Here is a 14275-nt window from a genome sequence, read left to right on the forward strand (position 1 = left end):
CATTTTCTTGTGGTAGATAAGCACAGAAGATGTTCCTTAGTCACATGTTACACACACACACACACACACTCTCTGATCATGCATGTCCAGGTCTTGTTTTAATACAAGTCTGTTGGTGCACGTTCTCATTTCATCTCGCTCAGATCAGCGTCCTCCCTGCTTTCAGAATGGAATCTATGCTCAAATGCTTTAAACACAAGGTCAATACATGTGTATCTACAGCTGGGGGGGTGGGGGTGGGGGTCGTCTGTGTCAATTGAGAGGTGACGCATGTGTTATTGTCACATATTGATGCTGTTGCCCCTCAAAGCAGTGATGATGATAACTTCAAATGCAAACCAATGAGGGATCCATCTCTGTGTGTGTGTGTGTTTGTGTGTGTGTACACGTGTGTGTGTCACGTGTTGTGTTGAGCAGTGAGTTGTGGACATGGCTGCTATCACACTTTAGTCCATTTAAAGCTCAACACTGCCACCCTGTGTTGACACGGTGAGACTGCAGCCTGTCCATGCCCATACTAACTAAGCTAACTTCAGAATCAACCTTTGCTTTGTTTTGTTTTATTTTTTTATGATTTGAAGTTATATGAAGATTGAATTTTTCGGTGAGCAGCCAAAGAGTTTGATTTACTTTGATTTATTTGTAAATGAAGCCTGGGCTCGTAATGATTCAGGATCATATTCTCATATTTTAAACAATGTTTTCAATGTATGTTAACTTGCAACTGACATCAAATGTGAATGTCTGATGTACTTACTTGCTGGAGGCACACTGGACGTTGGTCAACACAGTGAAGTTATTCCTAACACTTCGAAGGCTTGCCAGAACCTAGAGAGACACAGGAACAGATGATTATTAGTAATTTATTTACCGTATTTATTATAAAATCCTTCATCTGTTATGTTTTATCTGTGCTTGATAGCAACATAGAATAAATCTGTAATCACTACCTGATTGATTTAATTTAACACATTTTATTACTATGGCACTTTTAACAATGTTCAGAGACGCTTTACAGAGGTGAAAATAAACAGAGAAAGCAAATTATAAAATACACATGTAAACAAGTTTTGATGAGGTGGGTTTGAAGTGATGTTTTCCTTATAAAATAATACATTTGGCAAAGACACACACTTTTATATTTTGGACACTGATAACTTTATATTTGCTCAGTCTACACTGTTTAATGTCGGTCAGATGCTTACCTGAGCAAAAGGTGTAACGATCAGGTCGTCACCATGTCTGAAAAGAGAAATTACCAAACATGAGCTTTGGTAAAATTCACAAGTCTTAGTGCTTCAAAGTAAAAACTGTTAACAACGATGAGGAAAGAGGATGTGAGTCTCATTACGACGATTAACTGAAAGAGAAGACTTTAAAGAGGGAGAGGAGGAGAGGAGGAGGAGAGGAGAGGAGGAGGTTCAAGGGTCAGATAGGATGTGACCTTGTAAGGTACTGAGCTCTAAGAGGAACCTCTTTCTGTAGTCAAGGCCCAAAGTACTCAATTAATCTTCTGTGGGTTTCAAATCGTCATCATGTTGTGAAACATCTGGAGTCGCACAGTGATCACATTCTGGAACATCTAGCATAGAGCCTCCACTAGGGGGCGGAGCTGTGCAGGATCAGAACCTCCACAGCAGAACGGGGGATGCAATTCAGTAAACTTTGAATTTATCATAACCCTTTGTATCCTGAGGAGAGTTGTCTTGGAACTGTTTCATCTCATTTTAAACTTATCATATTACTGAATTAGAAAATAGATATAAGTAAAAGTTGTTTATTAAGATCTTGCTTGATGTCATGTATAGAAATTAAATAACTGCAATGAAGATCATTATATGGTCTGCATCTAAAATATCATGATTTTTACTAATAAACAATATATTAAGACACATATGCTGCTCAGTGATTTAATGCACTTCTCAATCAATCTATTCACTCACCTATCTGCATAAACCTAAACCTAAAAATACACCAGAACCACTGCTGTCTGAAAGTGAAGCCAAACCTCAACATCTGTTAAACATGTGCTGCCCGGAGCCTGTGATTTCAAACACTGCCGTCATACTGTACACGTTACCTCCACAATCCTCTAAATAAACACTTCAAGTCCAGGACGTGGAGGCATCTTCACCCACTGTTTGTAGAATTCATGAAATATATATGTGTTCATGTCTGTTACTCTCCATGACATGCACAGTGTCAGGTTAGGTAGAAACGGAACTGAACTAGACTGTCTCTAGTTCGGTGTTGCTGAGGACAAACAGGACGTCTACTGTAACAGTGACCACAGATTCTATAGGCTAGATATGAGATTACATTATAAATATAGTAAAAATGTATGTTGCAATCAACTTCCTCATTCTGCTGGAAGCACTTATCACCCGCGGGTTGCCTGACTGCGAGTTTGTTTGAGTAAACTTTAATTTAAGATGCGCTGCTGCCAGCCCATGCTTTACTCATGTCGGCCTTCTGCAGCTATTTCCTCCACCAAGCGGGTTATGTTTTCTCCTCTGTTCTTCTTATAGTTGGGATTGTGAAAAAACTTTGTGGAAGGTTGTGACATGGACCAAGAAAGATCCCATTACATTTTTGGCTTTGGTGAATCTCGATATTTTATTTCACTTTCTTTGAAATTATGTCCAGGAAATAATTCATGGGACTTAATAAAGAAAGAGGCACTGATATCTGATAGCTCGACTGGAGCTGCCGTTACTTACAGTTCAGAGGCGATGGAGGAGTTTCGGGACATGGACTTGGGCGACAGGTCATAGTCGCTGTCGGAGCGGTAGAGGAAGGACTCTCGCCGCTGGTTGTGACCGGGGAAGTTGGTGTGGAGGACCAGGCCCGAGCCGGGGGAGGCCTGGGGGTCCAGGGGGCTGCAGCCGACAGACGGGCCATTCTCCACATCGAAACTGAAAACAGAGAAACACCAACGTCTTAGAGCTTTTCTGTCATTGGAGCTTCATCTTCAGACATGAGACTGAATTTACATGATAGTTGTATTATCCACTTTCACCCATTCATATACATATTCATAAAGCACTTCTATACCCAGCACTTTTTCTGTCTCTCGTCATTCACACACCAGCTGAGCAGCCGTCAGGGGGAATTTAGGATTCAGTATCTTGACACACAGGCGTCCAGACTGCAGGAGCCAGGGATCAGACCATCAACGTTATGGTTGCGGAACTGTTTTAAATTCACTTTGTGGACGTATTCAACATTACAGTTAGAGACCACGTTCTAAGTTGAATCTACTGTTAGTTGAGCAAAAGCTTTTTCCGTGGAAACAACTCTTATTAAACTTTAAAATAATAAAAATACGATTCAATATGGCCTGACCATGTAGGGCAGAGTGACATGTTGGAGTGCACAGTGTTTGTTGGTGAGGAGGAGGAGGCAGGGGAGGAATGAGGGAAAAAAGAGGAGCAGTATCTCATGAAGAAGGAGGAGGAGGAAGACAGCATCATCGTTTTATCAGTTATTTTAATTGGTTTTAGTGACTTAGCTAAAACATGCTAGACATGGTTTCAAAAACTGAAAGATATTTCTTGGTGCATTTTCCACTGTAGCTTGACTTTATGAAACTCCCTCACTTCTTAGTTCTGCCATCACTGCTGCCTCTGTATAGTAAACACACACCAGCAGACGCAGCGCTGGTTACACTACAAACTTCAACAAAAACACACACACATCTAAAACAACTCTTGTTCTCGTCTATTTGTTATTATAAAATCCGGACTGGAAAAAGCACATCTGCATAGCAAGTTGCATATCTGTTCTTATATTATGATGATAATGATAAAAAGCATTGAAACAGTGGATGAAAAGATGTAAATACTCAACTAATAAATTCCAATAAAATATGGGACATTTGGGACTGAAGATATTTTATTTGTTATTCTATATCCAGGGAAAGTTAAATGTGAATGCCAGAGTTATTTATTTATTATATATACAAATGATGGGCATCATGGGTCCAAACCAAAACAGTGACAGGGCTCAATCTGTGGATAAAAATAAAAACACAGACATACTGACAAACTATAATGTGGAAAAATGGTATCCAAAGAGGCTTAAGAGACCCTCTGGCTCCTATTTGATGACGTGAGAGTCTGAGAAAATGTCAAGGAGCAACAGAAGTAACACAACTTTGGATTTAAGCCTGAAACAGCAGGAAGTCCCGGCTCTGAACAGCCCAGGTGCCTCCCTGTGCTCAGAGGGCAAATCCTTTGGTTAATGTACAGACGGGTACAGAGCAGAGCAAAGTTCCTTCTCTCGAGGGAAATAATTCTGCTTCGTTAGGATTAACAACATATACTTAACCTCAAAATCGTTTTTTATTTTGGTGCGGGTCGTGACTTTCTTGAGTCTCTAAGAAATAAGAGGGCCTTGCTATTTGTTATTTAGCACAAATGCCTTCATGACTTTGGGCTTGTTAAGATGGAAATGACATCAAGAGTTAAACTTTGATCAGGTTGTTACAGAGAGAAACTACAATCAGTGTAATGTGTGATCTGACTTAAACTAATATTTCAGCTGAAACACGACTCAAATTCAAATATTGTAAATTAAACCAGTTTGTTATAATATCTGCAAATATCACTTCACATGTCGGACCTCCATTTGGTCTGATATGTAGAAATAAACCATGATCATGTTGAATTAAAATGCTGATTGTACGGTGAATGGCTTCATGAACAGATCATTCATAAATATGAGCTAATTAAATGCCATGTAGAAACACAGAAATGGGTTGGACATTATTTCTTCTTTTTGTGTATTGTGACGTTAAACTAAAATATCAAAGCGAAGCATTTTCGCTGCAATAATTTCCCGTCCAGGTTTTGTTTAATACGTGCACACACATGCATGCCTGCACACACTGCACCATGCACTGAATGCTCGACTTCCTCTGCCCTCAGGTCAACCCACTGCTTTGTGTGTAATGATCACGTGTTGGGGCGACTAATTCTGGAGCCAGAGCAGAGTCTAGTCAACCGCATCTCACAAGCTTCCACTTCTTCTCTTAAACACAGGATAGAAATCTTTGCATCGACTTTATCAATGAAAATAGTGGCAAGAAAATGCAAATTGAAGTTTTCACATGGTTAGAAAATGTCTGCAAAACCCATTTTTTCATTTAATACATTACAGATACATCAGTGGTGTTGTTTTGCAGCTCTGAAAGAATTAAGATTAGTTTTGCCTACATTCAGAGTTTAAATTCAAAGATATCAATATCAATATCCGTCAAACCCCAAATAATTATCAGTCGTTATTCATCAGCAGCTCAACGGCCATTTGTTCATCTGCTGCTAAATCGACTTCAGAAGCTGAGTCACATCGGTCTAACGTGGTCATGTGAGGAGTTAACAGCCGGGGTACAGGTGTTCTGATGGAGCGTGGCGCCGTCGGAGGCAAAGAGGAAAAACAACTAATGGACAGCTGCGCCACGGCACTTCCCCCCCGAACCGAGACGGCTGATGGCTGTTGTGTTACGTAAACGCTGACACACGATGAGACGTCCGAGCACGAGAGCGAGTCGACGTCGGGTCCGTTGCACAATGGCTGTTTATCTGAGAGTCGATCCCTGAATCCTTCATGAAGTGTTTGTGTGAGCAGTTACTTCAACACAAAGTAAAGTTGTGTCTCTGCACTCAAGGTTCTAGTGGGCGATGAGTCACGTACAGGTGATTTGTTCTATGAGAGTTATGATAAATTATGGAATCAGTCATGTATTTGCGTCATGATTGATTAAAGGAAGTAGGAAGTGCTCAGTGTGACTCCAAAATTCACTGATTCAGACAGTAGACCTGAGACTAATGATCTTTATCAGAATTGATCTGTGATCTGAACATCTCTGTTTTCTTTTCAACGAACAGGTTCATCATGTAACCAATCGGTAGTTCATAGTTTATAAAAACTGAAAGTGAAATGTGAAAAACAAAAGACACATCTTCAGATGAATTTTCACAGTTTTGTGCCCCAAACCTGAAACAGATTTAATTAGACAAATTGAGAAAACTCAACATAGATCTGCACATTTATCTTCTTCTTTTTTTTCACCCTGGTGTTTAACAGGACAAAGAAGGGATATCCCAGAATTTACCCTTCGACTAACAAGACAAAGACAGACCTTGCGAACAAAGACCCCCCCCCTTATGAAAATTGGTGTTCTGGTGATTTAGTGGATTAGTGCATCTGTCTGGGAAACTGTTCTCGCTCGTACCATTCTCTCTCTCTCTCGCTCTGGTCCGGCATTTCTCTCGATAAGTAAACATATAGTAAAATGCTGTCGGCCGACTCTTTAGAAACAGGATGAGAACGACAACTGTTTATCCAAACTACACAGAGATTAAAACAACCGCAAGTGCTGTAATGCAATTATGAGCTTCCTAGGTAGTAGATGAATAATCAATTACACCCGTTTGACTTTGACGCACATTTGTGTTCATATTTATCATGTACATCATCCGTGACCAGAGAACCGGGATCCTGGGAATTCCCCGATAATTGACATATTTTCCAGCTACTTGCGATAATTATGGTAAAGGTCGGTCATGTTTTCTGTCGCATGTTCCTCTAAAGCAATAAGGAAGTGCTCACTGTGACCCGCAGCTAGGGCAACATGACATTCCTTTCCCATGGTCCAGAAGCGTCAGTCGCACTGACAAACAGACGTCAGTGAAGCGACGGCTGAACTGAAAGGACGACGGAAGAAGAGAAGATACGTTCCACCAGCGTTCATCGGTTTATTCGACTCAATCAGCTTCTGCCAAAATCTGGCCAATATTCAAAAAATGTCCAAGTGAAACATTTCTCACAGAATTTTTGAAGGCAAGTTCCAGAACAAACCAAAACTCTCACACACACACACAAATTACAATAGCAGCTGGTGCTAAAGCAATCCAACAGATAACGACACACAACCACTGATCAACAAGCGGCTGTGGTTGTATCTTCACAGACCAGTGCAGTTTCAGTCTCTACTGGTTTATTTCAAGACTCATACAAGGTCACATACTATTGACCTGGAACACCTGGACAGATCACCAGCACATCCCAGAGACGAGCATTAACACTGACATTTTCTATAATCACCCACAATAGCAGCTTAACTCTGTTACACAAACTAATCATGGGCTTGAAATTATGATGTTTTCTGTATTTTAATGTATAATTAGGATCAATTACTGATCAATATAACTAAAGTGTCTGAGATGCAGATAGAAAGAAAAACAGAGATGAGCTGAAATCGGGAGATTAAATTACGACAAAAATGAAGTGATTTAAAAGAAGTGGCCAAAAAGTTAAAGAGGGTGGTTTTAAAAAAGTCGACCCTGCTCTAAAGTGGTTACATAAAGATGACGATAATCATGAGGAATCAGACTTCCTGACTTCTAAACTTCTTCTTGGGAATGAGCCGGCTGCTGCCATGGAAAAGAGGACATGGATTTGGGACAGATACTGAATGAATCTTTTCCTGGGAAATGAGTCCACATCCGAGCTGTGAGACAATGGTGTTGTTTTGACAGAAGCCACTGACTAGTAAGACTGACTCTCATTTACTGGTACAGCGGGACAGCTCAGCTTCCTGTGTGTTGATTAGTGAGCGCGTATAGAGACAGGGTGAGCCGGGAGTTTACACACAGTGAGATGAAGTGTTCTGAAGCGGGTTCTGGCAAATGGAACATGACCTGATGTGAGATACAACAGAGCGAGAGGGAATCCTGCAGCAGTTTACTGTCCTCTGGAGTGAGACCACTTGAGATCCTCACGCGGTCAATTAGGACGAGTGCAGGTCAAGTGTCAGGTCCTTGAGGTCAAGTCAAGTTTTGAGAGATAACATACACTTTGTCGTATGTGTGACGGCTGAAAAATGCTGTTTTATGCTAATTATAATTACTCATATTTTCCAGGAGGGTTGTATCTGAGAATACAAATGTCTGAGTCAGTTGGACATATTTTCCAAAACACTTCCTGCCAGCCAAAGGTAAAATGTCTGTAAAATGTCAGAGTCCATGTGAGAATACTGAAGGAACGCAAAACTGAAAAAAACGAAAACAGTACGAATTTCTCGGGATGAAAACAACTTACTAAACAGTCTTATTAATTGTGTATTTACCAAGTCTCAAGTGGTTATTGCTGAGACTTCGATGTGAGTCTTTGTTCGGTTGCGGGGTCATTAAGTCCGGTATGTACTGTACGTATTGAAGTTCTTAGATTTAAACTCAGATAGTCCTGCTCCGAGTTTTAAATGGAGTCAGTGAATAGCAGGAGAGGAAACACCTATATGTGAATAAAGTCTCCACACCCTAATCTTATGGACTCCCACTGTTCTGTTTCTCCCTTGAGAGTAGTTAGAGTCTGACACGTTTCCTTAAAGGAAAAAAGAAACTGAGAAATGTCTGTAGACTTAGACATTTTCGTATGCACTCTTTAATTAACCTAATTAGAAAGTTTTTACTCGGCCGGGGACGATTTTATCTCAGGAGAATAAATGTGGATACAGTAAAAGTGTGAAACTAATCTAACTGGACTCAACAAACTGTCCAGTAACAACTTAAACTTCCCAATGAGCAAATCTAGGTGCAACATTTCGAACCCTCTCTCTCCTGACCGAGCACAGAATGATCCGTTAGAGGGAAACAGCTTCAGAGTGTCACCGACAGCCAGAGAGAGAGAGAGAGAGAGAGAGAGAGAGAGAGAGAGAGAGAGAGCATTCTCATGCTCGGTATTAATCTCTTCCTTCCTGTGTGTTATGCTGAGGGGAAACCAGTGGCCATTTGTCTGCCAGGTTGTGCAAACAGAGGGGCCATGGTAACACCTTCTGTTTGTCCCAGTGTTAGCCGAGGTTGAAACATCATTTCCTCAGCGCACGCTTGTATCCGACTCGTTATTAAATGAGCAATTCCACCGATGTTTACGACCTCGTGGCTCCAGCGACCGCAGATAAAAACCATCTGTCTCGCCACAGTGTGAATGCAGCGTCTCGTCCGAGTGCACGGCAGAAACTGGACCAGACAGTGGAGCCTAAATAGAAGTTTCTGTCAAACTATGAATCGTGCCAGAGCTCTGAAAGGCCCCAGAAGGATTGATGAGCTGGCTGAGTGATCCCATCAGACCGGGCAGAAATAGCAGCTGAATATGATGTTCCTACATCAATCTGATGGGTAAATAAATACATATATTTAAAAAAAGTTGAAGTATAGCTGGAACAGTCAAAGATCACACATGCTGAAGCAGGCATTTTCAAATATGTGAAGAAGAAAGGAAAACTATAAAACAAATATTAATCTCACAAATGATAAAACAGAAATTTCCAATTTAATATGAGGACAAAGAAACTTCCCCTTTTAAGCAGATAGATGTGAAATCTTTGAACCTGCATCTTTTTGCACAGTGAGGCTCAAACATGTGACTTCAAAATATGGAAAATTTATTTTATTTAAGCTTAAACCACACAAATTTTATGTGAAACTGTTTCTCTTTCCACTGCCTCAAAATGAAATGAAAAGTACACGTACGTGCTCTGGCCTTTTTTATATTATTTGACCAGAAAAGAGGAAAAACTCCCACACGTGCACATTTAGGGACAAAGTCATCAAGCAGATGCTCATTTGAATTATTTACAGTCTAAATACAACAGTCCTGGTGTCACATGAGGAAACACAAAGCAGAACTGGCCACAGGTTGATGACGGAGGAACGAGCGGCTCGGTCGTGTGCGTGTGTGTTTGTGTGCGTTTGTGTGTCTGTGGAAGTGAGTGGGTGAGGTGAGAGTTGGATACTTCTTTGGCACTTGTTCGAACTGAAACAGAGGATGTGAAATCTGCTTTTGACTCGAGTGAAAATCCGAAAAAAAGGACTTGGTTAAAAACTGCTTTTAAAGAAAATGAAAACAAACATTCCTGGGCTGGTTAATTACAGTGTGGCATCTATTTTCCATTACACCCCCTGGTCTGTAGACAGGCTCCCAGTGCTCCCAGTCCCTGTGCGTGTGCAACAAAACTACAACTCTATTCACCTCATTGGATGATTTAGTAGATTTCCAGGAACAGGAATAAGCTGTGAGCTTGACAGGTTACAAAGTATGTGACGTAGAGCTTATTTACTCAAGTACAAGTACCTGGCACTTCACCCAAGTATTTTTATGTCTTGCTATTATACGTTTTCATCTTCACTACATTTCACAAGAAAATAGTTCCTTTTTTGTTGCCCTTTACTGTTAAATGAAACTCTGGATTTCCCACATGGTGATGATCAAAGTGTTCAATGTTTCTAACAGATGTGGTTAATTGTGGCCTTGATCTTTTGTGCTTTTTTGATGACTAATACATTTCAGATGAGGTGTTTGCAGGTCTTTAAAAAATAAGTTTCTCCTTTAAACCTCTCTTATGTTAGATATAAATATTTGTGGGCCCACACAAGTTTGTTTAAATATTCACATATGCACTCTAACATGAGTTTAAATGCAGCACATGTGATTTATATATTTGATCTTTTCTATCTGGCTCAGTAAATCATCTTAACCTCACTGTTATTATCCTCCTCATTATCTTAATTGACCTAATTATCACCACATCAGCGGCGGCAGTGACTTTGCCGAACCCCTTGCAGATCAAAAGCCCCGCCCACACATCCAAAGCAGACCCAAGAGTCCTCGCCACAGTTTTCTGTGAGTCCATCTCCACAACACGCCTTGCCCCCCCACACGGGCGTGCAATCACAGAACGCTGTTACTCCGAGTTCTGGAGATGAATACGGGTCATCGCAGGGAAGATAAAGCTGGCAGCTATTTGATAAAGTGTAAGATGAGGATGTGGAGCAGCCTCAGGGTTCGTTCTCTTCACTTGAATCCGAGCAGGGTTGAAGATTTCTGCAGTTCCATACAGATAAGGGCAACATGAGTCGGTTTAGTATCATGATGTTTCCAATTGCTGTAGCTCTACATCTCTCTTTAAGCCACACTGTTTTAGCCTAGAGTGACAAATTACATCGTGTAACCTGCTTTGCTGATATTCTCGACCCTAAAAGGCTCCTTCTGTCATGTACAGTCCCGGCTGAGGACCACTGGTGAGCGGGTCTTTTCTATTGGTGCTCACACTGTTAGAAATAATGTGAGCAGAATCGTCTGGTAAGCTCCTCATCCTCTTTTATATTTATCTTAAAGAAACATGTTTATATGTGTAGTCTCTCAGGACCTGGGGTCTGAACTCACCTTGAACTTTTTTTAACCTTCTATTTAAGGTTTTTTATTCTGAAATGTATTATTAGCTTCTCCAAGGAAGTCATGTGTTCTGCCAGGAAGATAACGCTAAAAACTGGAGTACTGATTTCCACAATACTTGGTGGAAGGTCAGGTCATGGGCCAAGAAAAAACAAACCGTTAAAACAGCTGGACGCAGGAGCGGATCTAGGAAAACGACTCTGGACATCGATGTGAGAGCAGAGGCTGCAAAGCGAACCCAGCATCCAGGAACAGATCAACTGGAACTTTCATCTTTATTATTACGCCATAGGAATCCGGGTCACTGTCCAAATATTTGGTTAAGCCTATCTCTCCGAGAGATTATCTGTTCTAGCCTCTTTATATACAGTCTATGGTTCTAGCCGGACAAGTGAGAGAAAAGAGATCCCTGCATTGGAAACTCCCACAGTATATAGGCTAATTCACACACACCCGCATCCCACTGATGGTGCAGGGCGGCTGCACGTGGTCATGTATGATGTAGGCCATGTATGCACAAGCAAAAAGTACAACCAGTACCATGCACATGTCAGAGTGAGGAAGAGGCCGGGTGGTAATTACCCCCCCGAGCACTCTGTGTCAGTCTCCTCTACCTGTCTAATGATTCAGACATGCAGCAGAGGACAGAGCTCCATCTGTGTACTTCTGCTTTCCCCAGTTCAGTCCAGTACTTTCCACAGGAAACCTCAGTCGCAGAGGTGGAACCCACCCAACCAGAGGTGGACGCCTGACGTCTCCAGACTTCCATGATTACAACTCGGGTTGTGCAACCAAGGGCTTGTTTGTTTTAATCAAAGAAACAAACATACAGGATTATGCACGATGAGAAAAAACACTAGTTAATACCAAAGTTTCTCACTGCTGTAAAGTCACCTCATTCCCAAACATTATTCCAGCTTCTTTTCAACATGAAGGCTTCGTCATTTCTCTGTTTTCTCCTCCTCTGAACCTCGGATCAGTCTGAGCCAGCAGCCTGATCCGGTCCTCTGGGGTCAGACCCAGCCTGAGTTCTCACACTCGTTTATTTCTTTAAGGACTCGAACATTCACAAAACGGTCTCATACCAACATCAGCACCAGTGTTTGTTGTTTCTTATTTCATTTCCAACTGACTCTCTCTCAACTCGGGCTCTTCTGTTGAATATAAACTTTATTTCCTCTATCCTCTATTTCAATCAACAAAGATAACCTCTTATCGCATTGGCTCAAATATCTAAATAGATTGTTGTGTTATGTGGATGAGATAAGATACATTTTGATCCAATGTTTGTCTCTTTTGAAGTTTGAGTCTCATTTTCATGTATAAATACAACTGCTGACATATATTTATAATAATAATATATTTTTGATCCAATTATAAGTTTTTAGGAGAATAAGGGACATTCCATATACAGGAAATCAGGAATAAGTGTAGTAAATTAAAGTCAGAGTTTCTGTTTTCCTGGAATAGCGACTGGATATTTGTCATTCTGTCTGTTTTTCTGATCTTTTAAGTAAATATAATTACAAAAAAGCGTAGTGTCCTGTTCATGGTCTGCTGTAGTGCTGGGTTGTGCAATGGTGTTTGGTCTGGTGATGTATCATCATACTAAATCATGTAGACTCCTCGTAACAGGCTGCACACGATGTGAGTTCAACCTGAGAGTCATGTCCTCCTCTCAGACGGTTTCAGCTCAACACATTTTAAGGTCTCCATCATTTCACAAGAACAAAGCAGAGATAAGATCAATAATTATATTACTTTCTTCCAACTGGTTTAGGGTAAAGGTGTTGACTCAGTAATTAATTGTCTAATTCAGTTTAACTGGTTTAATAGGAGGTTTCGAAACGAAAACTAAAACTGTCAGACAAGATAAACTGCTTGGCAACAGAGTCAGATTTACCAGAGTGAAGATTTGCTAAAGGCTGAGACGGTTCCACACCCTTCTAATTGTGTTAGTTTCTTTTTTAGATTCATCCTTCGGGCCGTCCGGTTGTCATTGAAACACAAAGTCCACTTGGCACTATACACACACACACACAGACACACATAAGTCAAGATCATGTTCAAATGAAAACATTTCCCTGCAGAGCTGCTGCATCGCAAAACCATTAAACCAACACAGTGCGCTGATCCACATTCCAGATAGGAATTACTATAATGATGAGTCACATGCTTAATGTGTGGGAATGAGGAAGACAAAGGATCGATGCACCGTTTAGTGACAAGAGAAACATTTACAAGGCAAAGAAAAGACGATGGTGTTGATGTGGGAAGAAACGGTTCGGTCAAATGACATCAAGCGAAACCAACAGTGAATGGAAGGATGGAAATGAAAGGAAAAGAAGTGTGAGAGACGTGTGTGAGCGTGATGTGTGCGAGTGTCCGTGTGTCCTGACCTGTGTGCGTGGTTGGCGGCATGGAGCTTCCTGACCACTTCCTCGCTGAAGTCAAAATGAACCCTTCCTCTGGCACAAGGTGAACGCCGGAACATCTCCCCGACACAGACATGCACTCATGCACACGCTACCCGGCACACACCACTACATGTGTTGCCACAAACAAACTACACAGACACACACAAACACACACACGTCAACTAGAACACAACCCGAGCGATAGTTTGAAAAGTGCCGTATCTCACTCGCTCACACCAAACAGCCGAACATGTGAGTGACACACACACCCATCACACACACGAGTCAGCACCATGAGTGATAACCCCACTGTGTCATGCAACTCACTCACACACACTCACACACACTCTCACACACACTCACACACAGAGTAGCCCCTTGAAATGAGAAGCAAACACACCATCACACACACATTCACCTCATATAAATAACTCATCACTCATTCAGGCATCAGTCGTACATCTACATGAGCAATAAACCTCACAAGCAGCTGGCAGGAAACACCTGAGATCTCAAATCTCTCACACACACACACACAGACGCACACTCACACACAACAACAACAACTAGCAGCAGTCCACGCGTCACATCAAGGAACTCTTCAAACCCTTGTTCACACACTG

At 41.3% G+C, this 14275-nt stretch overlaps 1 protein-coding gene across 1 annotated transcript in view; it reads right to left on the reverse strand.

The window, feature by feature from the left end:
• The window catches only part of pde4ba (phosphodiesterase 4B, cAMP-specific a), a 63511-nt gene extending 49257 nt beyond the window's left edge, over positions 1–14254 (reverse strand). The window contains exons 1-4 of the mRNA XM_061078444.1: positions 13635–14254; positions 2721–2915; positions 1206–1242; positions 758–828 (exon numbers count right to left, since the gene is read on the reverse strand). Of these exons, the coding sequence (XP_060934427.1) occupies positions 758–828; positions 1206–1242; positions 2721–2915; positions 13635–13729 (398 nt within the window). The 5' untranslated portion in view covers positions 13730–14254. The remainder of the gene's footprint in view (positions 1–757; positions 829–1205; positions 1243–2720; positions 2916–13634) is intronic.
• Between the last annotated feature and the right edge of the window lie 21 nt (positions 14255–14275).

Source organism: Limanda limanda, chromosome 9 (genome assembly GCF_963576545.1).
Source record: "Limanda limanda chromosome 9, fLimLim1.1, whole genome shotgun sequence".
NCBI classification, from domain to species: domain Eukaryota; kingdom Metazoa; phylum Chordata; class Actinopteri; order Pleuronectiformes; family Pleuronectidae; genus Limanda; species Limanda limanda.